The sequence below is a fragment of the Vidua chalybeata genome, chromosome 6, assembly GCF_026979565.1.
Source record: "Vidua chalybeata isolate OUT-0048 chromosome 6, bVidCha1 merged haplotype, whole genome shotgun sequence".
Taxonomy (NCBI): domain Eukaryota; kingdom Metazoa; phylum Chordata; class Aves; order Passeriformes; family Viduidae; genus Vidua; species Vidua chalybeata.
The window spans coordinates 16329079-16353305 of NC_071535.1; the positions used below are offsets into that span (position 1 = coordinate 16329079).

Consider the following 24227-nt stretch of genomic DNA (forward strand, 5'->3'; position numbering starts at 1 on the left):
ATTTAATGAAATCTTTCCACAAGACAAGAAATCATAAGGCTTCAAGAAATCAAAGTATGGCAGTCCATCTCTCTGAAGTGTTGAGAAACTATTAACCATTATTTTTCTCTCCGTGGTGTTACACTCAAAAGCATACTTATTTCTCCATCCAACTACAACAGATGGTTTGCTTGCAAAACTTCCTTCTTTTCAGGTCCCGAAAGGACTGGACTACATGACTCACATAGTAAAGGGTTAATTTAACCACTTGTGCCCTCCTGGCACATCCTCTCAAGAAACTGAGCAAAACAGCTTGTAAACAAGTTGCAATTCACATGTACCAGGGTAGCAAGTGGGAGTTACCTGCTCTTGTCTACAGGGCTGCGTAAAAAAAGGATCCATGTGAAGCAGATCATTAAACCCGATCTTTAGTGGGACAAACAGGCCTCTACAATGAACACCAGTGTCTATCATTTAGTAATAATTTGCTTGCAAACTGCTCTGGTCCCTCAGGCACAACAACAGATGTCTCTCCCTCAGCCGATGCACAAACACACATGTATCCAACCCCTTATGAAAAACATATCCAAAGTAGGTGGTTAATAATAACCAGAATTTCAGATGTCTTGTCCGACTGTGCAAGATCCAAAAGTTATTTTGTGAGTTCAGTATGATCGAACAAGACATAGGCAGAATGCACTAAGAAATAGCTGATGCAGAGTGATAAATACCAGAGAGAAACAATTACATCTGTGAAAAGTAGAGCAAACTGTCAAACAGAAATCCTGACACCACCAAGCCCCACTATGTGACACGGTGCATTACACTATTCAGCTTCATGGCTAAATTATTTCTCTTCACGTTCTGAGCCTGGGATAAATAAAGCAGCAATCATCCAGATTACCTAGCATTATTTATTTTCCTAAGTAAAGACGGGATGAGTTCTGCCCCGCAGGAAAGCAGCTGGCACGCCGGCGGGCGCTGCGGCAGAGGGACGGGCTGTTCGCCGGGCTCGGCACGCGGGCCGGCCCCGCGGGCCTGCCCCGGCGCGGGAGCGCCACGGCCACCTGCTCCCGGTTCATTCCGAGCGGCAGCGCAACAGGCTGCGCCGCTCGCCCTGCTCCGAGTTTTCCCTCCTACTTCTTTGAGCTGCACTAAGGGGTTTACGCGGCACGCCTGGAAGCGCCCCTGAGAAGTACTTTGTGGGGAATTTCGTGCTTTTTAAAGCGTAAACTTCGGATCCGCGCGTTCCCGCTGGGCGCTGGCGCCGTTCCTAGCGGAGGAGGGCGCGGCGCCGGGCGCCTCCCGGCAGGTACAGCCACCCCCGGCGCGGCCCCGCGGGCGAGTTTGCTCGCGAGGCCGCGCATCACCTCGGTTACAGCGGGAACGAGCCGCAGCCGCGGCCGCCCCCGGGGCCGCCCCCGCCGGGCGGGCAGAGGCCGCGGCCGCTCTCGCTGCCGCGCGCGGACGATGCCCCGACCCCACACCGCGGCCCGCCCCGCGGCCGCCCGGGGCCGCCGCCCATTGGCCGGCGCCGGGCCCCTCCGCCCCTGCCATTGGCCGCGGCCGCTGTCCGTCACGCCGCCGCCGCCGCCCGGGTCTAATTGCCGGGGCTCGGGCGCGCCCCGCCACAGGTACCAGGGCGGCCGGAGCGGGGCGGCTGCGGGGCGCTCGGAGCTGTCCCGTCGGAACTCCGCGCCTTTGCTCCCGGCCCCCGGGCGTTCGCCGTGGTGGCTGAGCTCTCTCCTCTCCCGGCGTGGCTCGCTTTTTCCTGGGGAACCTCTACTGCGGCCGCGGAGCGAGCTCGGTGGGGGAAGACCGGCCTGTTGCCGTCGGGAGGAGGGACCGCGGCGAGCGGCCCCGCGTGTGCCCCCGGCGCGGGGCGGGGGGGCGATGAGCCGCGCATTGTTCGCCCTGTAGGCAGCGCCCGGCTGGCAGCGGGCCGGCGGGCCATGGGCTCCGCGCCTTTGTCTCCCGAGTGAGCCAGCCCCGCGCCCGCAGCCTCCCGCCGCCGCCCGAGCCCCGGCGATATGGACGTGACCGTCTCGGAGCTCCTGGAGCTCTTCCTGCAGAGCCCCTTAGTGACATGGGTGAGCAGAGCGGGGCGGCGGGGAGCGAGGGGACAGCCCTGTCCTGGCGGGGGTGGCTGGGTCCGGCCGCCATCCCCCAACCCTGTTGTCCTTCCTCCGGCAGGTGAAAACCTTCGGGGACCTGGGGAGCGGGGACCAGGACAACCTCGGCGTCTACATGGACCTGGTGGATGGCGTCGTCCTGAACAAAATCATGTTGCAAATGTGAGTGGGGTCGGAGGGCAGCAGACGTGAGGGGGAAGCGCCCTGCCCCTCCCGCGGCTGTCGGGGCTCCGGCCCGGAGCTTTCCTCAGGCGGGGGGGCGGCCTGGGGCCGGAGCGATTTTCATTGTGCTTGCTCTTCGAAATTAACAGAAAATAGTGGGGGGAAAGCTCCGAACTAATCCAGGTCCAGTGTTCTTTAACTCGTTTTTCTAATCTTTTTTGCGTGGTATGTGTGTGGTTTTCATATTTTTTTCCTTTTTTTTTCCTCCCAGTTATCTTAGTTAATGCTACAGTGGAAGGTGTGTGGCAGTACGAAGAAGGAAATGAAAGTACAGTATCAAATAAAGCTTTACTGGGAGGGTTTCATCTGAACTTTGATCTTGCGTAAACTTCGATACTAAATACATAATTTGGAAAAATTTTTTAGTGCTCCCTCTTTCCTGCGGCACTGTAAGGCCATGTGTTGAGGGAACTTAGAAATTGGTTAAAAGATGGAGTGCTGAAAATATCCTAACTTCGAATTAAATTGTCGTTAGGACTTGTGCTATGTTTTTAACCACATCCTTTCCTGTCGGTGATCTACTGTGCTGCGTGCAGAGCCTGACCGTTTTCTCTTTTTCTGTATTTTATTTTAAATATTCTGAAATACATCTGAGAGAGCGTTTGTAGGGACAAGTATTTGGTTTTCAGGGGAGGAGAGTTTGGAAGTCACTCAGTTTTGGCAGTGTGGTCTCTGAAGTGACTGAAATCAATTGAAACTCAGCCAGTGGTTAGTCCAAGCATTTAAATGAAGAATTCATATTAGAATCCTTTAAAATCTTGAGAAATTACATTAAGTCTGACAATCAATGCCTCACCCACTCAGATTGTCAAGTTTTGTTATCTTCTGGTACCTGGCTGCTCCACATGAGAAGGTAATAAAATTTTCTTCTGATTTGATGTTACCAGGAGTGAAAATTGTGAACTGGAGCTTTAATAGTGAAGCTGGTAAAAATCCATGATTCAGAGCAGAACCCAGATCTGCCAGCACATGGAGATAACAAACTAGTGGTGTAAACTGGCAGGGATGGAAGCTTCTTGTAAAGAGAAGACATAATTTCCAGCATTTTTTAAGGAATAATTACACTTTAAAAAGATTTTCTGCAAATTAGAGCCTCAAGTATGAAGGTTTAAGTCCAGGCTTGTAGCTTTCCAAGATGTGGGAAATTAAATTTTGATTCATGACTATTGTGTTTGGCACAGAGATGACCAATCTAACTATCAAGGAACAGCAGCTGAGTTGGCTGTGGATTTAACTAAACAGCACTGTTATCTAATACGCTTATATAATTATATGTGTAATAGTCACCTTATTTCAAAACAAGAAAAATTAACCAAGTCATACTTAATCGTGAAGTTATGTGGCTTTTGAATGACTGTGGCATTGTGGAGACTTTTATTAGGTGGTATGTGCAAACTTAAATATTTGTAATTGACCATTGAACTATGTCTAAGGAGGTAAGAGTTGTTAAACTCGAGGGAGCAACTGAACAATGATCTGAGGACAAGGAGGCAATTCTAAGATCTCATGGAAATAAGGAAGATAAGCATACAGGCTGGATGTGTGCAGTGACACTAGCTGGCATTTTGTCTGATCTCTTGTCATCGTGAGAAGTGCCCTGGCATGTTTACTAGCTTTAATCTGTCAGGTGAATAAGTTGGTGGGGCTTTGCTTTTTCTTTGTGTTTTTTTCCCAACGAACATCCCTGGCAGTGTGGTGTCTCAGAAAGTGAAGTGTTGGAGGCACAGCCAGCCCTGTGGAGTAGGAAACTGTCCAATTATACACAATCTGGCCTTTCCTCCCCCTTTTTAGGCAGCTTTAGCAGTGCTTCTAATGGTGACTAAAGAGCTTGAAACCAAAATGTTTGTACTGAGATCCCAAGACTGTTTAATATAGGAAGGATTGCAGTTTTATTTAGGTCAGTGTATCCCAACCTAGCAAGGTGCTCAGGAGAGGTGCTGACTGACCTTTACTTTTCCCTGATTTTAACTTTAGAAATTGCAATGCAATTACTGCTTACATGTAAGTTAGGCAAGTCTTGCAAGGCATGTTTCTGCCCCACAAAGCTTTCAGAATGAATAAATAAATGTGTTTTTAAAAATTACTGCTCATCAGTTTTTTAATTCCTGGTTCCTTGAAGATGGCTTTCAGTGCTTGGCTGGAGGTTTCTTCCTGCTGAAAGCCTATTAATGAAGGCCTTTGATAAATCTGGAATTGGATTTGCCATGCCATGATAGTGCTGATTGCTTGAAAGCACAGATGCAGGCATGTGCATACATGTGGAGAGTAGGGGGTGGCAGGGTGAAAGAGCTGGGCTCCTGATGTGGACAGCTGCCTCATCACTTGTGTGTTATTTCACTTTGAATTTTTTTACCCTGCTTGCCTGATTACTGGAACAGAAATAACAGGGGCATGTGAGCTTGTATCTAAACACCAGGTGTGATACAGTGCTTTGCTGCAAATCAAGCTGTTTCTTTCAGTGAAGATTTTGAAAGCCAGGTTCTTGGGAAATTCATTACTAAAAATACAACATTTCTGCCCTGCAGCGAAGCAGATTTTAATTCAGGGCAGAAAAAGACAGGTGGATCTGTGAAGAAATCCAGATATACCTGTTGAGTGGAGATAGCTGAGTGAAAGTAAGGCTTTAGCTGCTTGAGTCACGGGTGGGCTGTAGGAGTTCAGTCAGCCCCTAATTTCTGTTGTAATACTTCGGGTTTTCCCAAAATGCTGTCTGGCAGCATTGGGTGGAGAAGATCCCAGCTGCTTTGTGTTGCAGTGTCAATGTTTTTTAGATGGTGGGTTCATCTCAGCAAGGCAGCTGTGTCACCAGAGAGATATGTGACAGCTATCTACCGCTTTTCCAGCCTGCCAGGTCCCTGCTGGCTTTGTGACAGGAGGTGAAAATAGGGCTGTGCCTTAACTTCATCCTCTTCAGAAATGAGCTACCCCTGGGAATGCCAGCCCAGAATAAAATGTGGTTTGCTCAGGCTTGCCAAGTGTAGCCACGGCACAAGGGCAGAGGAGGGGAGCTGGCCTGGGTTTAGGCAGACTGTAGTCGGTAGGGCACCAGCTGTTGGGCTTTGCTGATCCCTTTGCTTACTAGTGATCTCTAAAACAAGCAAGACTGTTTCTAAGAAAACTGAGTGTTGTTTGATTCTCGGTTGGGACACCTAGCTGTTAAACGAGTAAATTTAGTAGCAAGAGTCAGATAGCAGTGTTTGGTTTCCCCACTTAGATTTTAAAACAAAATAAATTATTTTTCAAATAATTCTGTTGTAAATGAATGGTTTCCTTTGCCTCTGCCCTGCTCAAGTGTATAATCCCAACCTGATTGTGCATGAAGGACAGGGTTGATTTTTGCAGACTTGCAGTACTGGCTGAATGCTCTGCATACAAAAATGTTAATCTTCAAAGTGGAACTGCTGTGTTTCAAGCTTGTGTTGCTGATGGATTTATGTGTACCAGGTTAATGAGATTCTCTGCAGACATACTTTAAAGAACTTTTTTTAGATGGCTCTGTGTCACTTCCTGGTATGAAATTAGCACGTGGTGGCACTGCAATGACTGCCTTCAGTGTTACAGTTGCAGCTGTGGCATAATATCTACAAGCATAAGCAAATATTTGCCTCATTTAACTTCTCAAATAAAACTTCCTGTAAGAAATTATGTGGAGGTTTATGCAGGCATGTAAGTGTTTTCACATTGGCTTGTTCTAATTCTTCTAACTGAAAATAGACTGCTTTCCTGTCAAAACATTTAGCAAACAGGAATGTGTGTTAGGAATCTGCTGATAATGTTATTTATGTTAAAATCCTGTAATAACAATGCTCAATAATAGGTTTCTCCATTTCAGTTGCTGTCATGGTTGTGGTACTGTTCATCTGTTGTCTTTAATTTTGACCACGTGACAGGAACAGCCGCATTGTGAGTGCCCGCTCCTCGTGGTTTGTAGCAAATGGCACAAATACACATCTCTAACGTGTCTTAGAGATGTGCATCTGCTTAGTTTAAAATTTTGGAATGCTATGTAGAGGTGCAGTTTTCCACCATTTTCTAGGCAATTTAGGAATCTGCCAGCCTTAGTGGCATCATCTCACGTGGTAGAGGAAGAAGTTGGGTGGTAGGAGAGTTAGACTAGCCCCAGTGTGGTGTATTTTTGGTTAGTGCTTTGCCTGCAGAGCAGAGTGCCACAGGATGCTGGGCCAGTCAGTTCCTTCTGGCATCTCATAACCTTTGGGCCTGGCTTGAGGGCTTTCCCCTTGCTCATCAAAATGGCTTGTCAGAAATGGTAAGAATGGAATTGTCATTTTGGATTTTAAAATTTAATTTTTTCTGGTTACTTTTATGACTTAAGGGATTGCATCGTCATGCACTATATTGGTGACCCCACGCCTGCTGAACTTGTCACTTGATCTGTGTCTCTTGACCCTTCCTTTCCTCTCTGTTCTTAGAAGACTCATTCATGAGCATGTACAAACCAGATAACGTCTTTAAAAATGTTTGGGTATATAGTGAGGTTTGAGACTTTCTATATGTTTATTTGGCTTGAGTGGGTTTTTAATGGTTTGTGGAATATTTTCCTAAGTCACACCTCAGCCATGCTGTCTCAGTCTTATTTAGGTAACTTTTTGGGTCTTGAGAAGTAGGTGGTTTTCAAAAAAAAAAAAAAAAAAAAAAAAGCAAGGTAATTTTCATTATATTTGTGTGTAAGGGAAAGACCAAACATTAAAGGACTGAAAAGGCATCTGAGGTGTTCAGGGATTTTTTTCAGATAAATCCATACATGAATTTGTTTGGATTACCTGGTTAGTATTGCCAAAAAAAAAAAAAAAACCAAACCTAAAATACCTCTCTTTAGTTTTCAGTGTGATCCTTAGAGTTTCTTTCTATAAAATTCTTGGTGAACAAATTTCACCATACAGGCAAGGGCTATAATGTTCAAAGTGTAGTGCCAACAGCTCTGTCTTCTTTAGGGTAGGGTTGTCTTTAAGCACAGAAAGAAGAAACGGGATCTTGCTTGTTGAGGAGGCATTGTTGCATTTTCCTGTGAAGACAATAAGCTTTGTGGCAGTTTGAAGTGTAGGCTGCGCTGGACTTCCACATCATGTTCAGAGGGCCCTTTCTGAAGTAAACTGGGGTGCTGTGTGAAGCTGGTTACACAGCATGTTCAGAAAACATGTTTCTGAGCTACATTCTATTTTCAGAAAAGCTTTTTAACTTTTTTTGTGATTGAGAAGTGGCAGGAGTGCTAGAGCTATGCTGTGCTGCAGCTTGGCTGGAGGTTAAGAGGACCCTGAGGTCAGTGGCATTAAGGGCTCTTGGAGCAATCAATTACCCTTAACGAAGATGATAGGATAAAAGCTCTGGAATTGCTCCTGAGGGCCTGGTCTGCTAGTGCTTATGTTCTTGTAACACAGTCTCCACTGTGCAAGAATGAGCAGATCTGTCTAGGAAGTAGTAGTTCTGTGTCTTAGGTGCCTTTGAAAACGTCATCCAAGTCCCGCAGTTCCACTGCTGCAGCTGTTGAAGAAATAGCCTCTGCTTTCCTGTGCTGGTCAGTGTGTTTTGTGGATTTTTGCCCCATTTTGTGCAGTTCTGGGAAGGATTGTGGAGTAGTGACTGCTGGCCAGTCAAAGATGTCAATTCCTGGCCACAAGCCTGGGAACACTGCCAGACAGTGGCCAGTGGCGTGGCAATGTGCTGCCTGCATGAGCTTTCTCATGGAAATGAGAACTATAGCCTGACCCTTCTGTTTGGCCAGCTTCTCTTTACTGAGTGTTTCTTCCCTTTTAGCTTCCCACTTTGTTGCCGTGGCCTTGTCTAAAAAAGCTGTGTCCAGTTTTCTTTGAGGTACAGCATCTGCTCAGAGTGTACTGAAGGCAGGGTGCTGTCTGAGCTCAAGCCCTGGTGGCATTTATGCTTCTCCCTCACCGAGGACCCATCCTGTCACACTGTTACAAGTATGGCTTCTGCACTCCTTTATCTGAGCAGCAGTGGAACACTGAATACTTACTACAGATTTTACTTTAAAACTTGTTGTAGTTGCCTCTTTTTGTTCTTTATTTCATAATTTATTATAGTATAAATGCATATACAAAGTCCTTTGCTGCTGGAAAGGCTGTGTAGTGTCTTGCTAGTTTATACCAGTATTGGACATCTGCTGAAATGCGTGTACATAAATACTGTGTCTGATGTTACGTGCTGTCAAGGCAGTTTTCTCTCATCTCTCGAATCTCTGTGTTTTTTCATACTTATTCTCATAACACTGCTTTCACTCAAGAGGTGCTCTGGAATGGTTGTGCATTTAAAAAAAAAGTAAACATATTTATGTAAACTCTTTGACATACTTAAACGTTGGCAGATATATTTTAAAAATAAATATTGGATCAATTCCTCTTTTATTTCCTTGTCAACGCCCGAGTTCAATAGTTGGCCCTGGAAAAGCTGTGAATGGCTTAATTAACAGCCAGAGCAGAGCTCTGGGAGGCAGGTGTTTGGATTGTTTAGGAGTCTGCTGATAAGGGTCATTATTAGAGGAGAAGCACAAATCTTTGATCTGTGCTATTGGCAGATAGATTTTTGGGTTCCTTTTTTTTTTCAAAATCGTAGAGTGAGTGTATGGAGATGATCCGAGGGTGTACATTTGTATGAAATAGTTTGCAGCTTTTTTTCTGTGTCTTGTTTTTTATTTTAGAAATAAAATTGCTTCAGGTGCAATTTTGATTTGTTTTTAAAATCAAACAAAAAACATAGCATGTACATTAGCAATCTAGTTAGATATGGGGATAAGAAGTGCAGTATTTTTTTTTCCCTTCAGTTTGATACATCTGGTCTTTGCAATTTTTACAGTGATCACCAATCAAGTATTAATGCCCTCTTCTTGTCATGAAAACTCCAAAGCTGAGGAAGGCATGATAGTATTTCCTAGACTTGCCTTTATTTGGATAAGGAAAACTCCATATTATCAGAGACTGCTTTGATTTAGCTCGCATAAACTAGATAGGCTCTTTTTTCAGGGAAATACAGGTAAGAAGGGAAGCTGACCTGAAGTGCTGTGTGCCTTGCAGTAGGGTACTTTGTGACATGCAGGAAATATTTCCAACTTACATATAGGTGCAGAGATAGTGAGCTTATTCTATCATTACTTAATGCATATGTACCTTGTGTAATTGTCAGTGTATTTAATTCATAAACTTAAATGTGGTATTGAGGTGTTAAGTCTTAACACCAGTTTAATAGTAATATTTTATTTTCTTCCTTTTTAATAGAGATCCTCGACCGACCAACCAACGTGTCAACAAGCATGTAAATAATGATACCTATCTTCGGGTTCAAAACCTGACCATCTTGATCAGAAACATTAAGACTTACTATCAGGTGAGATTTCTACTCTCTACTCATTAATTAGTAGTGACTGCTGTACAGTTTTAGCTAGTGCAGAGGCTGGGGGCTCAAAGAAGTTTTCTACAGGAAATGTAGAGGAAATTGTGTTTGTGTAAAAGTACTTTCAGCCATGCTTTTTCTTTTTAAAAATGACAATACGGTTTATCTTCATCTATTCCTCATGGCCAGAGGCTGCTTCCTTGCCTTCATCCTTTTTTTGTTATTTGTTTTGGTTTTTTTTTGGGTTTTTGTTTGGTTTTTTTGTTTGGTTTTTGTTTGGTTGGTTGGTTTTGTTTTGGGTTTTTTTTTGTTTTTAAGAAGTTGTTGTCCTCAAAGACTGTCAGCATTTGGTGATGTATGTACTAAAAGGGCTGTTTTGTGGTAGGGCTGTTTATGTGAAGGGGTTTGCTGAAATGGAAGTAGTGTTTCTAGGGATAAGACTTTTTTAAAACAGGAAAACTTTTCTTAAAGGGGCTGCTAGAAAATAAAATCTTGATGAAGAAATGTTTTTAACACTTGAATATTAATCTTGATAGGAAGAATAAATCTGTGCTTAGCCTGAAGACAGACTTCTTACACTTTGTACTGTGGTGCTCAAGTAGTTGTTTGTTCAGAACTGCTCTAAGAGAGCAAAGTGCAGGGATGACTGCAGAGTCTCACACTGCACTTGTTGGGTGTCGTTCTTGAGCTGTCAGTGTTTCTCTACTGTAACAGTGCTCCCCTAAAACCAGGGTGGTGACAGCTGGGCACTTTTGCAGAGTTATGAGCATGTTGGCTGCTGCTGGAAAGCCATAGCATGAACTGTTACTCTAAATAGAATTTCTGTATGCACACTGTTGTGTATATTTGGACTTGGTGAGGAGGTAACTCTTCTACTCTTTCCTTCTACACATCTTTTACCGTATTTGAATGCTGTGCAGTACATAAACCAGGCTACCAGGAAACCACTTAGGATTGTTAAAATGCTTCTGTGTGTCTCAATTGTATAATGAACAAGCCAGCTAAACTGTAGGAGTTGATGCCAGTGTGTTTACCCTGGACATTTCATCTTTTCTGTATATATAGAAGAGATTGTGTAATGGTTTGGTCTTCATAATACAGAAGATATGTAGAGTAGTGCTTTTTCATGCCGTTCTCTTCCAAAGTTTGCCTACTGCTCTTCCATGTGATTGTACAGCTCTGCTCCTGGCCTTGCTTAGGGAAGTCTGAAAGAGATGCACTTATGAAAAATGACGAACTCAGATGGGCTGTGTGACTCATCTGTGCAAGTTCCAGCAGCCTGCTAGGAGAGCAAAGCAACTCAGGTTTGAGATGGTGTAGGGGAGGGTATCATGTATTTCTGAAGATAACTGATCCGTGTCTCTTGCTGAGATCTGGAGATGCTGATGCAATGTGATGTCATTCTTGAGACTTGTGATTTCTAAGGGGAAATTCCATTTGATCATAACTAGAGGCTGAAGTTTAGAGTTTAGTGGGTTGGTTTTTTGTTTTGCCTTGTTGTTGCTGTTTGTTTCTGTAATTCAGTGAATAATTTAAGTGTATATGGAGTCTACAAGAAAGATTAGTACTAACCTTCTTTCTCCTTGCCCCCACAAGATTTACTGTCAGAGAGTCTGGTGCTTCAGATGTTGAAACTTTCACTCACAAGCTTTTTTCATTTTCTCTTTTGTTGCATCCCGGGTTTTGGGACTGGGAAAAGTAATGCACAGCCGCTCTTTTTCTTTTTTTTTTTTCCTCCTTTCTTGAAGCTGATACTCTGACCTCTTTTAAAAGTACCTGGAGCAAGATCAGAGTCAGGAAAAAAGGAAAGTGATTCAGAGTCATGTGTTATGTTGCTTGTTGACCTAGCTATTGAGTTAATCTAATAAAGCTAGCAACAAGTAAAATAGATTAAGACACAGAATTTTCAATGGGAAACAGTAGCTGAGGCTTGCAGTAGCAGCTCTAACAGTGATGTTCCTACTGTAGTCCAGAAATGAAATATTGTGAATCGTGCTGCCTGAGGACTATATATACAGTATGTAAACAAAGCAGTCGTGAGAGCTCATCAGTCTTTGTATTTTGTCCTGAAAATGTAATTGCAACAAAGTTTAAACTCAAATAACATTTTTTTTTTTGGTGCTAATAAGATTATATAAGAAACTTATTTTTCCTTGACACAATCATATCTTTAGGGCAAATCCAAGGTCTTGATGCTAATCTGAGATTCCCTTTCATGTGGTGTGTGCAGCCTTCAACTCTCCATCGTCTGGGGGTACTTGAGGCCATCTATGCTGTAATTGACCTCTGTGTGAGATTGATGTGCAGTATAATGTTGCATCTGTACTCATGTCTCTGTTAGATGTTTGGAGGTTTTCTTGTCATTTAGTATAAGATTTAAGTAGGTTTTACTAGAGTCTTTTTTAGCATGTGACCATATAGATGCTTTGGGATATTAAATATTCTTAATAATTAGATGTTATGCTACTTCTCTCCTGAATAGTAGAGATTTTTTAAATAGGCTGAAGTTATGGGCATTGTTAAATGAAGCAGTATAAATACATTAGCCTAAGTTAAAGTGAGGATAGTGTCCTACTGACTGAAAACATGCTTGCAGACTGTGAGGGAGAAGCTCCTGACAAACAATAGGAACACAAATTTTCTGCTTGCTCAAGAGAAACAAAAGCACCTAAAAACTTGATAGTGGCCTTGACATTTTACATTAATCTTTGTTTAATGGACCAAAGTCAAGTTTATGGCATAATTGTTGAATTTGGAAGACCAGATAGTCTAGAATGAAGCAGCATTTTCTTCCTTTTTTGAAGGACTTGGTAGGTATGAAAGAATACTTGCCCTTCTCTGTACTGGGCAGGAGCAATCAGGAGTGTGACATAAATTCATGGTACTGTAAACAGTATCTGAGGAAGGTGACATAAGTGCCTACTAAAATTAATGTTGATATTCAGAAGGTAGTTGACATTTCAGGTCATGTAATTGTCTAGTCTGTCTGTATCTAGTATCAGATTTCTCCTATAGCTGTATCACTGATCTCTTCATTAAAGCAAAATTCTCATCAATACAGATCATGCTACTTCAGAAAATAAGGACAGGTCTGATCCAGAAGCACAATTCCAAGTATTGCAGTGTTGGCACTTTCCTGATCTCATAAGCTCAGGGTTTCTGATGGAGATAACATATGAGGAAGCCAGGGTATTGGTGGAATTTGAGTTTGATTTAAGCTTTAAAGATCAGCCCCTGTATGTGCTTCACCAGACAGAACTTGGGAGGGGTTAGTGCAATGAAGAGGCCTTTTTTTCCTGTTTGAATAACCTCTCTATTTTAGAAGTTTGCTAACTGAGTTTGTTCATTTGCAATTTTCTGAAGAGCTGCCATTTTGCAGCTTTCAACTGCATGAGACTTTATTGCCGGTGGCTACTAAGAAAAAGTGTCAGGACTCTTAAAACAGGACAACATTGACTGTTGTTGGCTTTGGTGGTATTTTTTTTTAAATTTATTTGTTGGCTATGTAATGTGTGTTATCAGTGCTACCATGCAACATCTTTGCATTTCCAACTCTGTCAACAGTTGTACCTTTGCAGGTTTTATTGACTTGAGAGGGCCCCTCTTTAGAAACCGAGCATATGACTCATTTTGCTGTGGGATTTTATGAGCATTCAAGATGTCATTAATTGCATTTAATAACAGTTACACTACTGGTTCACTGGAGAAATGGCTGATCATAAAACTTCTGGAATTGGTGCCATATCTTGGAAAACGCTGAACACAGCAGAAAGCTTACTCATAGTGTGAAGTCTGTGTGACTCTTCTTGCTCTGAATTCTAATGCTTGTCTGTCTTTAAACTGAAAGAAGATGGAAGAATGCTAGAAAATTTGAAGGGTGTTAGCCTCTCCCTTTGCTGTGTTGTAGAGAATATTTAAATCCTGTAGGTGCTGCTACTTGAGGATTCCATGTAAGAGCAGCACCTGGTATCTGCAATGTATGAGCATAGATAATATGCTCATACCTGTAGAGTTTTGGAGGAAGCCCAAGGTAGGCTGGCAGGGGAAGCTTGAACCGGCTTTATTGTGCTTCCTTTGCTCATGTGTCAGTCTTTGGGTTTAGTGTTTTTTCTAAGGAGCTAAAAATCACTTTAATACCAGTTAATATAAAGGAGTTTTGTGAAAGGGTCTGTTTTGAAAACAGCTAGTTTCCTAACCTTCAAAAATGTCAGTAATCACACCAACAGTATATACTGCACTCTCAAGCAAAAATTCCTTGCATTTACATGAAAAACTTGAAGCTGACAAAATAACTTGATCATCCCTTGGCTGTGCCTGGATGAGTATTATGGTCACATCTGGAGTATGTGGATGAGAAATGCTGTTGGAAGAAATGCTACCGTGTGGTCACAGCTGTATTTTTGTTGCCTCTGTTCCTTGCAGTTGTGGCCACTAAATACCTAGTGAATTACCTTGTGTTTCTAAAAGGTTGGAAACATCTCTTAATTAAAAAATAAATTGTACTGAGGCACAGTTCTGACACGAGTTGAGACTGTGTGGCATGTGCAACTTCAGTAAGAAACTCATAAAAACCCTTAGTGCTCTCCAAAAAGTAAGGGGGTGTGTAAAGAGGAAGTAATTCACTGACTTTTTAGAGAATATATTACTACAAATCCTACTGTCCCCACCTAAATCACTCAGCTGGGCCCAGAGATCATGGAGGGCAAGGATGCCTTACTTTTAAGGCATATTTGTTCAGATCTGTGTCTTCCTTTTGCTTCGCTGCTCTATACTTGTGTAAAACAAGTACAAGCAGCAGAGTTTTTATCAGGTATGTTAAAGGATGTTAGCTGCCCATGAGTTGCTGAGGCTCTTTCTAACCTTTGGAATAGATACGAGTTTGTTTTCAGGCTGAGGCAAATGCTGTTTTTCCCTGTGGATCAATGAAGGTCTTACAATGCCAGTAGCTTCCAGATCAGTAAACAACTCCCACTTCTGTAGTTGGAGCACTGAGTCAGGTTTAGAGCTCTTAACTGAACTGCAAAGAAAAATTCAAACTTGGAGTTCCAGATTTGGACACAGCTTAGGGACTGGCAACTGTACTCAAGTTATAAATAAAGTTCTGGAAGTAGCAGTGTCCTCTTTTGTGAGCTGGAATCTTTCCCTACTAGGCAGGCTACTTCTAGTGGGCTCGTAATCTAGTCCTTAGCAAAGTAAACAGCAAGACACTAGAAATGCACACACCCTGAAGTCAAAAAAGTATTTTTATGTTCTAAGGGGGAAAGTTTGTACCTGCAGTGGCCTGTTGGAATTAGGTAAAACTGAACTTCTTTTTTGCTAGCTTTGTCAATTTGATGGGTTAAGCTATACTGAGTGACTGCTTTCCTTTGACTTTTGTTCTCTAGGGAGCAGTTTTGGCTTAGTGACAACCTTTCTTCATCTTGAGCTTTAAATTCCAAAATTATTAACTGAGTGTCAACTTTCTCATGAGCAAAGATATCCATACAAAGATATCCAGAGCTTCAACAGAAATTTTTAATTCAAATGCTTTGCTGATGTCATGCACTCCTCAGTGCAGTTCTCTCCCTTTTCTGTACAGTTGAGTGGGCTGTATTCATGGAGTCTCCAAAATTCTCTGCATTGGCAATTGTGCTGTTGCACCTACCAGAGGTAGTGTGCATGTTCTTGTGGCCTGAATTTACAGCTGCACAAAGCAACAACAGTGAGCAGCCATGAAGCCTCTGGTTTTTCACAAGTCTACAATAGATAAACCAACTCCTGTGACAAATAAGTTTTTTGTAAGGTACTGTTGTAGGGATGGGCTATTTCTGTAAGGTTGTTGGCCTTTCAGGACTCAAGATTCTGCCACTGGCACGACCTGGAGTAGAACCTTGTTAGCTGTGTATTCGCTTCCGCTTCTGTTCTTCATTTGACTTCTAGTTAGTTTAAACTTGCTACAGGCACAGACTGTCTGTATGTATTTATGCAGTACTTAGCTTAATGAAGATTTCTTGGTTCTGCAGTGACAAAAATATTGAGTTAGGCTTTCTCTTCTGCAGGAGCATGATCATGAGACATGAAGGTTGCATGTAAAACTGGTATTGTCCACAGTGAATTGTGAAGATGTTCTCTTATTGTAGTGCTGTGTCCAGGACAAGGGAATGACTGACCTTGGTGCTGCCATTCTGGGAAATGCTGAACCAGGGATGTTAGTCTTTGATTTAGTTCTTCAGCTGAAATGGGTACCACTCTGCTGCAGTGGAACAAACACAAGAATCACAAAAATCACAGTCATTTTGTATAGGTCCTGTTGTCAGGTATTTCAGTGGGAATGAGACAGACAAGTGACTCATCACTAGCAGCCAGACTGTCTGATGCTTTGTTAGTGAAAATGGTCTTGATCATTTCCAGAAGAACTAAACAAACATTTCTGCTTCAGAGTTGAAATAAGTTTCTGCAGAGGTCAATTTTAAGTGTTCCCAGGCTGGTGAGAAGTACCATTCCAACTGACTTAGTAGCATGCTGTTGGACACCTGATCAAGATTACTGGCTTTGATTCCAGGATGCATTTTGGCTGACAGATTGAGTTCTTTCTGGAAGTTCAAGGGAGGACTGATTTTAGAGACCTGTTTTTTTTTTTTTTTTTTTCCTTGAGGCTGTATGTGGATTTTAATGCAGAATGAAATAGTGACCTCAAACAGATGGAAGAGAATGGGTTGACTTTTAAACTAGTTTTTTCTGGAGCTAGAATATGGGTAAGGGCAGAGTAGCTTTACATATGTCTGCAGTCTTGTCTTTGTTTTGCTTAATAAGCTAGAGGGGTGTCAATATATTGTGCAGACAAATGAAGAAACTGAGCCAAGGAAAGAGGGGAGCAGTGTCCTAACATACAGTGGCAGATGGAGGTGGCCTGTAAAATTTTACAGTATGGAATAGCTGTTTGGTTCCCACACAGCAGCATTTACTTAACCTCTGACATGTTAATTGAGAGCAATTCTTGGGATGTCTGAACTGCAGAACACACCCACAGTGTCCTTTATATGGCTTAAAAAAGAGTAATGTGAGAGTGTGCGTGACTTTCCTTAAGGAAAGCCAAGGCCTGATGTTAATCTCCTTGACTGTTGCTGTTACTACCAATGCTAAAGCCACAGAGTAACTTTTCAGTCCTCTGCTACATATGTATTTTTTAATATAAGGTTTGAGATGTAAGTTGCTGTTCAGACAGCCATGTTCAGTCCTGCTGCCTCAATATTGGGCAAATGTTCTTACTTTTGTTAGCTGAAATTTTGCGAAGGGGTGAATTAAGTTTCATAGAGCCTACCAATTCTGGGTAAGTTAGAACAACAGCCTGCATGCTACTTACAGCTGAAAATAGCTTTGAGGTTAATTTTCTGCTGAAGGATAATAAAAAATGAAAGCTAAAGATTGATTTATTGCCTGTGTTTTTGTAATGAGTTCCATGTCATTTAGTAGTTTTCATTAAAAAGTCTTTGAAGAGAGAAGATGAATCCCACAAATATATAAAGTATGATTGCCAAACAGTCCCCTAATTGCATACCAGTTCCCAAAGCAAATAACTTCTGCTTGTTAATGGCAGGTAGTAAAGGAAAGTGATTTATATTCTAATTTTATTGGCATGTTCTGCCTGTAAAAGTGTTACTTAATCCAGTGTCACTTTCGTTGAGGTTATTGTCACATTCTGTAGTGTGATACACAGGATTGTCCACAGCCTTGATTTCACATAGCTCTGACTCGAGTTTAAGGTTTGGTGTCCAGGCTTGTTCTGAGCAGTGATCTGTGGCCCTGTGGTGTGGAGCAAGCAAAGGTGTCTTTGTGCCTATAGCTCAGCTGACCTTGGCTTTCTGCACAACAGCATCCTAGTTCAGCTTTTGATACAAAGGTCTGTAATGAACTTCCACCTTTTTGTACTCTGCTCTTTTTAATGGCTTATTAGACCTGTAAGCACAGTGTGTTTTCATCTCAGACAGGTATTTGAGATGTCTTTTAAAGCAGTGCTTCACTGTCCTTTTGAAGGAGTATCAGGTTTCAGAATTGTGTGGGAGATCATGGATATAATGCAGAGTTTTATTTACTTCTGAAAGCTTTTGTGGTTTGTGTTATAGAGGTCTGCCTGAGTTTGGAGTTGAACTCCGGTACTTTTGGCAAATGTGCATGTTCTTGGGCCAAGAAATGGGTGTGAAGGTTGTGGAGACACCTATCCTGGTTAAGAATGATGGGATTTACCCTGCTGAGCAAGTGGCTGGACCAGAGCAAGTCACAAACCTGGGGACAGGAGGGAGTTTTGGTGTGCCAATTTCTTTGCTGAAGATAACTCACAGGAATGGATATATTTGCTACTTTGCATGGTGTATGGACTTTACACCAACACAAATTAAGAAATGCACTTGCTCATGAATGCACAGAAATTGAAATGCTGTCACTTCCTCACGCATGCATGCATCTCATCTCCCATTTGCACATGTTGGTTTTTGAAGAGAAGGATTTATAAAATTAGTTAACTTGAAGGAGCAAATAAAGCAGCAAATTAAAGTGTGTGCACATTGTACTTTGAGTAAGCAGAATGACTTTTTGAAATAGCTGTTTAGATGGGCTCTTTGAATATAAGCTGTGTGAGCTTGTGCCTCTGTTTTCCATTATGATTAAGAGAGGAAGTTGAAAGAGGAGTTAAGTGTTTAAATTCTGCTTGGTCCTCATATGGCCAGTAAAAGTGCCTAAATAAAAATCTCAGCAGACAGAAATGGTCCCTGTGGAGCTGCCACTGTCTGTTCTCTTTCATAATTAGCATTATTAAAAGTCTCTAGATGTTTATTTAATTTGTTTTTTAGACTTAAAATGACATTATTTGTGTGTCAGGTGATCAAGATAACAGTGATGGACATCTGCTCCTTTGGGAGCTGGTAGGAAAGACTTGACACAAAGGGAAAGTATTGTATGAATTCCATTTAATCATTTTCACAGGATAGGAATTTTTTTATTTAGTGGGTTATTAATATTTTTAAACTACAGTAGGTGATGCTCTTTCTCTAAAAAAACTTGCCTTTAATGTAAGGTAAATAAAAAACTGACTTCAAAAATGTCTAAGTTGTTTGCTGTATGTTTAAGAAGCAAAATAAGAAAAGTTCCCTGTGTAACTTTAGAGTTCTTGGATGTCTTGGTTGTGTTTTTTTTTTTTTTTTTTTTTTAATGGTGCTCCTATTGTAATATATCCACTGGAACAGTATTTGCAAGGGAGTGGAGCATCAAATTTATATCACAGAAAGACCTGTTAGGTGTGCAGTGTGTGTTATAGGGGAGGGGAGGTTGGTACTGAGTTTAATGCCTGGTTCATTTTGGAGCAGCTGTGTTCCAGTAAAGCTAAATGACTGGGGTCCCAAGGGAAGCATGAGCATTTATTGATAGAAACTGGAAGGAGGTGAATTTCTTTTAGAATTTTTTGATACTATGGGCAGAACTACTAAGTCTGTTAAAATGCTCATTTGTCAGGATGAAGTTTCTGAAGAAATAGCATCAGTTCTAAGAAGCAGTTTCTCTAAAACTAAAATACACTTCACTTAAAAAAAAAAAAACAAAAAAAAACCAAAAAAAAAACCCAAAAAAAAACCACCAAGCATTTAAAAAAAATCAAAAATTATAAAGAACCCCAAACAAAACCAACCAACCAAAAACCACCACCACCAAAAAGAATCAATCAAAAACTGCAGTCACCAAAAAACCCCTATGGTCAAAGCCCTTCTAATTTGACCAGTAACCTGTTTGAGTTACTTGGAGTCTCTCAAGACTGTGTAGTAATTTCAAAGCAAAACAACAATTCATCTACAAGGAGTCGCCCCTTTAAGGTAATAAGTGTCTTAAGGCCAGTTCTTCAATGTTGATATTTAAAAAAGTGAAAGAAACCCCCCAACAACCAAACCAGAAAAGCCCCACTCTGTGTGTTTGTTCTGTGTTTTCCTGAATATGCAAAAGCTGTGTCAGTATTGAAAGCTTTCTCTTTTTGTGGCAAATGCTTATCTGAACAGCATGTGGATGTATTTTTACAGTTTTACATGCAGAAGGAATGACTCTGTAGTAGAGGACCACAAAAGCTGCCATTATTAGAAGCCTTGCTTACACTTCAGTGCTCTGGCACTTAAGCTAGCTCCCAGCTTCCAGTCATGCAGAAGAAACTAAACCAGAGTGCTCTAATTCTCAAACTTGGTAGAGCTCACATTTCTTCCAGTATGCATTTCCTTTGTAGCCTGAGCCAAAATCTTGATTGGAAAGGTGATTTTCATCCCCCTTTTTTCACTTAGCCTATTCTCTTTTTATGAATTGCAAGGTCCAAATTCTGTGCAATGGAGGGATTCAGATTTCAAATAATTTGGTGTTGGTTGAAGATATGTCTTCCCTTAGACGCAGCTGCAGTTTGGTCTTTTTTTTTTTTTTCCTAAAGCATTTCAGTAAACTTGCAATTGTCCTTTCTTTGTATGGCATAGGACCTAATTTTAAGTGACACTGACTTGATGGACTAGAGTACTGAGCATCTTGCATAGCAGAGTCTTCAAACAGTTTTGCTTTGAAACCCTTAGATATTGTGAGACCAAAACTGTCTGCCAGATCAGGATTTGTTTTGGTTCTTCTTGACATATTGCTAGCATATTGCAGCTTTTACCAGTGTCGAGGTATGTATCACACTTGATCAGCACTTAGAGGTTTTGCAGTGTTTATGGCAGCTGCCTGAGTATCTGCAGGAGATACACTGGCTTGCTTTCCCCATCTTGACCTTAGCAGGGCACCTAATTTTGGAGGCTTTGAGTGGTCTGCCAAACCTGCTGTAAGGGAAACACACTGAGATGGGAGAGCTGAGTTGGCATGAGAGAGTAAAAAGCAGTTGTTTTTATAACCCAGTAAATTGCTGTGCTCTTCTAGCACACAGACTTGGTAGTCAGGCTTGTACTGTCACCCATTTGTAAAGGACAACTAATTTAAAGCTTCTTTTCAGTGGGCTTTTAAACAAGTAGAAAATATAGCAAAGTAGATACCGAGTTATTGGTAATAACTCTCGAGACTCTAAAGGAATAATCTTAAATACCAAATACATAAAAAACTTCAACAACAAAAAAAACCCAAACCCACAAACCACTTTGATCTTACTGATACTCATGCAAGTCTCTCCCTTCAGGGTGCATTAATCTTAATTCCCCTAAGTGTTTTGTAAGTTAAGAAAGTTAATGGTGAAGAGTGATTTATTTTTAGTTGGTTAAATGCCTCTGAATGGTGCTTAAAACACAAACAAGTTCCTGAACAGTTGCTTTTCCTGTAATAGGTAGCATATCATTCCCGGCTTAAAACTTCAGCAGTAACTCAAGTAAAATACTTCAGTCACTTCCACCAACTATATTTAATAAGCAAAGGAGGTGAGAAGCAGATTGGCCTTCAGCACGTTTGTTTTAAATAAGCTTTTCTATGTGTGATAATTTTGAATCAGTGAATCTGGGATTTTAAAGCAGCTGTCTGACCAGCGTGCCAAAGGAGGTTATCAGGTCAACACTAGATTTAAGTCATTATAGTTGTGGGGGTTTTCTGTTCTGTGTGCGGGGGTTTTAGTTTTGTGGGAGGGGTTTGTCTGTTTGTTTTGTTTTTAATATATAGTGTTGCAGTTTGAGTAGTTAGTGTAACTGGTAAAGAGGTGCTGAAAGATACATCTGCATAAGCAGAGGCTGGGAAATACTCAGTCCTTGCTTTTCATCCCCAAAACAAAGCCGTATTAAAAATAAAATCTCACACACACACACACTCTTCCCTGCCCATAAATTTGTAACAAAAACTTCCTTTCTGAACTGTGAGTTTCACTGGATTTGTGTGTGTGGTTTTTGGGGTGGTTGGTTTTTTTCCTTCTTAAGAAAGAGTAAATGCACTCTATTGGTATGTGCTGTGACCTTGCAGTTGGTTCCCCGTTTATCCTCTTTGGTGCCTGTAATGGGGAGTGTTTGACTGCCACAATGATCTTTTGTTGGGATGTGTACAACCATTGTCTTGTCTTTGCTGAGATGATAAGGAATGGGTCCTCCCCAACCAGGTACCAACAGATTGTGAAAGGGACAACTGTACAGGTCTGAAGATACATACCTGGAACTCCTTTCTCTACAGAAATTGAATTTTCTGGTACTGGCAAGTTAGTCTGAGAGTTACAAGGAAGGGTGCTTGAGTGTAAAGAAAGAAATTAAACTGCAAAAATGTGCTGCTCAGTATTTCATACTGGTCAGTTCAGATATGTTTGAGGTGTTTAATGTAACATTTGTTTAGTGTTTGAAACATCTGATTCTACAGTAACAAAAATTATGTTTGAGTACATAGGATGGATTTTTAAACTATTTTTATGCACTGTAATAATTTCGTTTTCATTGTTGTCTTACTCTACTTTCAACTAGGACTAGGGTTTTAGGTTTTTTTTTCCAAGTCCTTCTTCCTCTTCCCTACCTTCTTAGCCATCAGATGAAAGTTTAACTTGCCCCAAATGAAAGATTTTGGGCCACTTGTAAGAAATTAGGTAGTTTGACAAAATGAGAAAAAATGATATTAAAGTACATCTGTGTGACTCAGGTGAGATAAGTTAAGAACATGAAATAAATTAAATGGAACAGTGGCCAGAGGAAAAGACCTCAGAATATCTGCACTCTAGATACTGATAGATTTACATGGGAGAAGGGGGACATCTGAGATATGATGCTATTTGCTGGATTTGAACTAGGAAGTCTTTGATTTATTTCCAGGTAGATGTGCTGGTGTTGATAGTGACTTTGACTTCCTTAAAGCATGAATCTATACAGACTGAAATGTACAGCTTCCCAAATTCCTAGACCTTGCAGCACAAGCCTTCTATCAGATAAATGCCATGTTCTAAGGACTGGTTTTCTGTCTGTTGGGTGTGTTGTGACTATGGTGGGCAGAAAGCCTTTCCAGCTGGGCTCGTGTGGGGTAGGGCACAAGACCTCAGGCAGTGGTGGTGATGCCTGGAAGCAGAGAGCCCATGTGATGTACAGGGAACTCAGTTTGTGTGTCTTCCCTTGGAGTGCTGAGACCCACCTGCCTCTAGAAACTGCAGCCATCTTGCAATACAAAAGGAAGTTGCCACTGAATAGATTATCCTCCCACAAGTATGATGGTTGAGAATTGCAGCCATGGGCAGCTGCTTCAACAAGGCATCTCCTCCCCACATACACTCATGAGCCTCAGAGTTTATCTCAGAACAATCTGTCCCTTTGGTATCTAGCTGGCTGGCATAAGGCATGTCATGGAATTACTCCCTGTGTTTGTGAAGAAGCATTCAAGTGTCATGATGGAAGTGCAGTGCTTTTTGCTTGGTGTTCCAATGAGTCTCCTAGAAGGATATTCTGGACTCCTTCTGCTAGTCTTAAATTAGTAAAGGATTTAAAAATTTTTGTAAGCTGTGATGCAAATCTTAAGGCCTTTGGGAAGTGGTGTGTTCATAAAAAGGCAAAATTTGGCTCTTAGTGTTAACTGAGATCAGCTCACTGCTCTTACTGGAGGGAGATGGAGGTTTTTGCACTGTAAGTCAGTTTAAGCACTTCCAGTTTGTTTAATCATCATTCTCTCTGTGTAATACAGGCCCTTTTGAGTTCCACGTATTTGGCGCACACTGCTGCTGTATCAGAGAAGTTATGAATGAAGTGAACTGGTTTCCTGGCACTTGGGAAGCCATCAAAGTTTGTGCTTAACAGGACAACCATACTGAATAATGTAATACACTATTAGATACACAGGAGCCTAAAATAATTTCTGTTTGCAGAGTGGGGACAAGCTTTTTTTGTTTATTTTAATAGCATATCATCGAAACAACTATTAAAAGAGAAAAATATTTTTTAAAAATTATTGTCCTTCCAAGGAACCAGCTAGAAGAGGGTAGTTTAACTACTACTTCTCACCTTTTTAATGACAAGTCATTAATTTTTCTTTGATATTCAGAGCAAGTGTGTTCCAGTTCCCAAGACATAGGCTGTATGCCCTAGAGGAGTAAAGCAATTAAGAATTACAAGGAGTATTATGCATTGCAGATTTAAGCAACCTGCTGAAATAGTAACCTGCCATGTGCTCCTAAGTCTCTCTGTATGAATCAGGGCTTTAAAGTGCTGACTGATACATGAAGAATATGTCATCTTTGAGATTACCAAGACAGCTGCACTTGAGAGGAGGAACACATTTGTTTTCATGTTCTGTAAGACTGACCTTCGTTCATGCAAGAAGATTCAGACTTGAGTAACCACTCAAACTGCTGCCACAATCCTTGAGATAATATTGCTCTTCTGGTGAGACAAAGCAGGCTATAGATTTAGCTGAACATACTTCATTACTGTAGCTCTATCACCGCAAACTCTCATTTCCTGACTCTATTAATTGCCTGGCATTCTTTCTGATACTTCCTCCTTTGCAGAAATAGACCATTTAAACTAGTCTTGCTTTCTTGGGTAACTGGTCTCTATAATGATTTCTCTAGCTTTCTCTCAGTTGGATAAATAACCCTGGTTCTTAAGATGT

At 41.5% G+C, this 24227-nt stretch overlaps 1 protein-coding gene across 3 annotated transcripts in view; it reads left to right on the forward strand.

Annotated features, from left to right (window-relative positions):
• The first annotated feature begins 1630 nt into the window (after nucleotides 1-1630).
• The window catches only part of CCDC88C (coiled-coil domain containing 88C), a 98146-nt gene continuing 75549 nt past the window's right edge, over nucleotides 1631-24227 (forward strand). For all 3 annotated transcript variants that reach the window (XM_053945590.1, XM_053945592.1, XM_053945591.1), the window contains exons 1-3: nucleotides 1631-2069; nucleotides 2173-2273; nucleotides 9581-9689. In XM_053945590.1, the coding sequence (XP_053801565.1) occupies nucleotides 2010-2069; nucleotides 2173-2273; nucleotides 9581-9689 (270 nt within the window). In that variant the 5' untranslated portion in view covers nucleotides 1631-2009. The remainder of the gene's footprint in view (nucleotides 2070-2172; nucleotides 2274-9580; nucleotides 9690-24227) is intronic.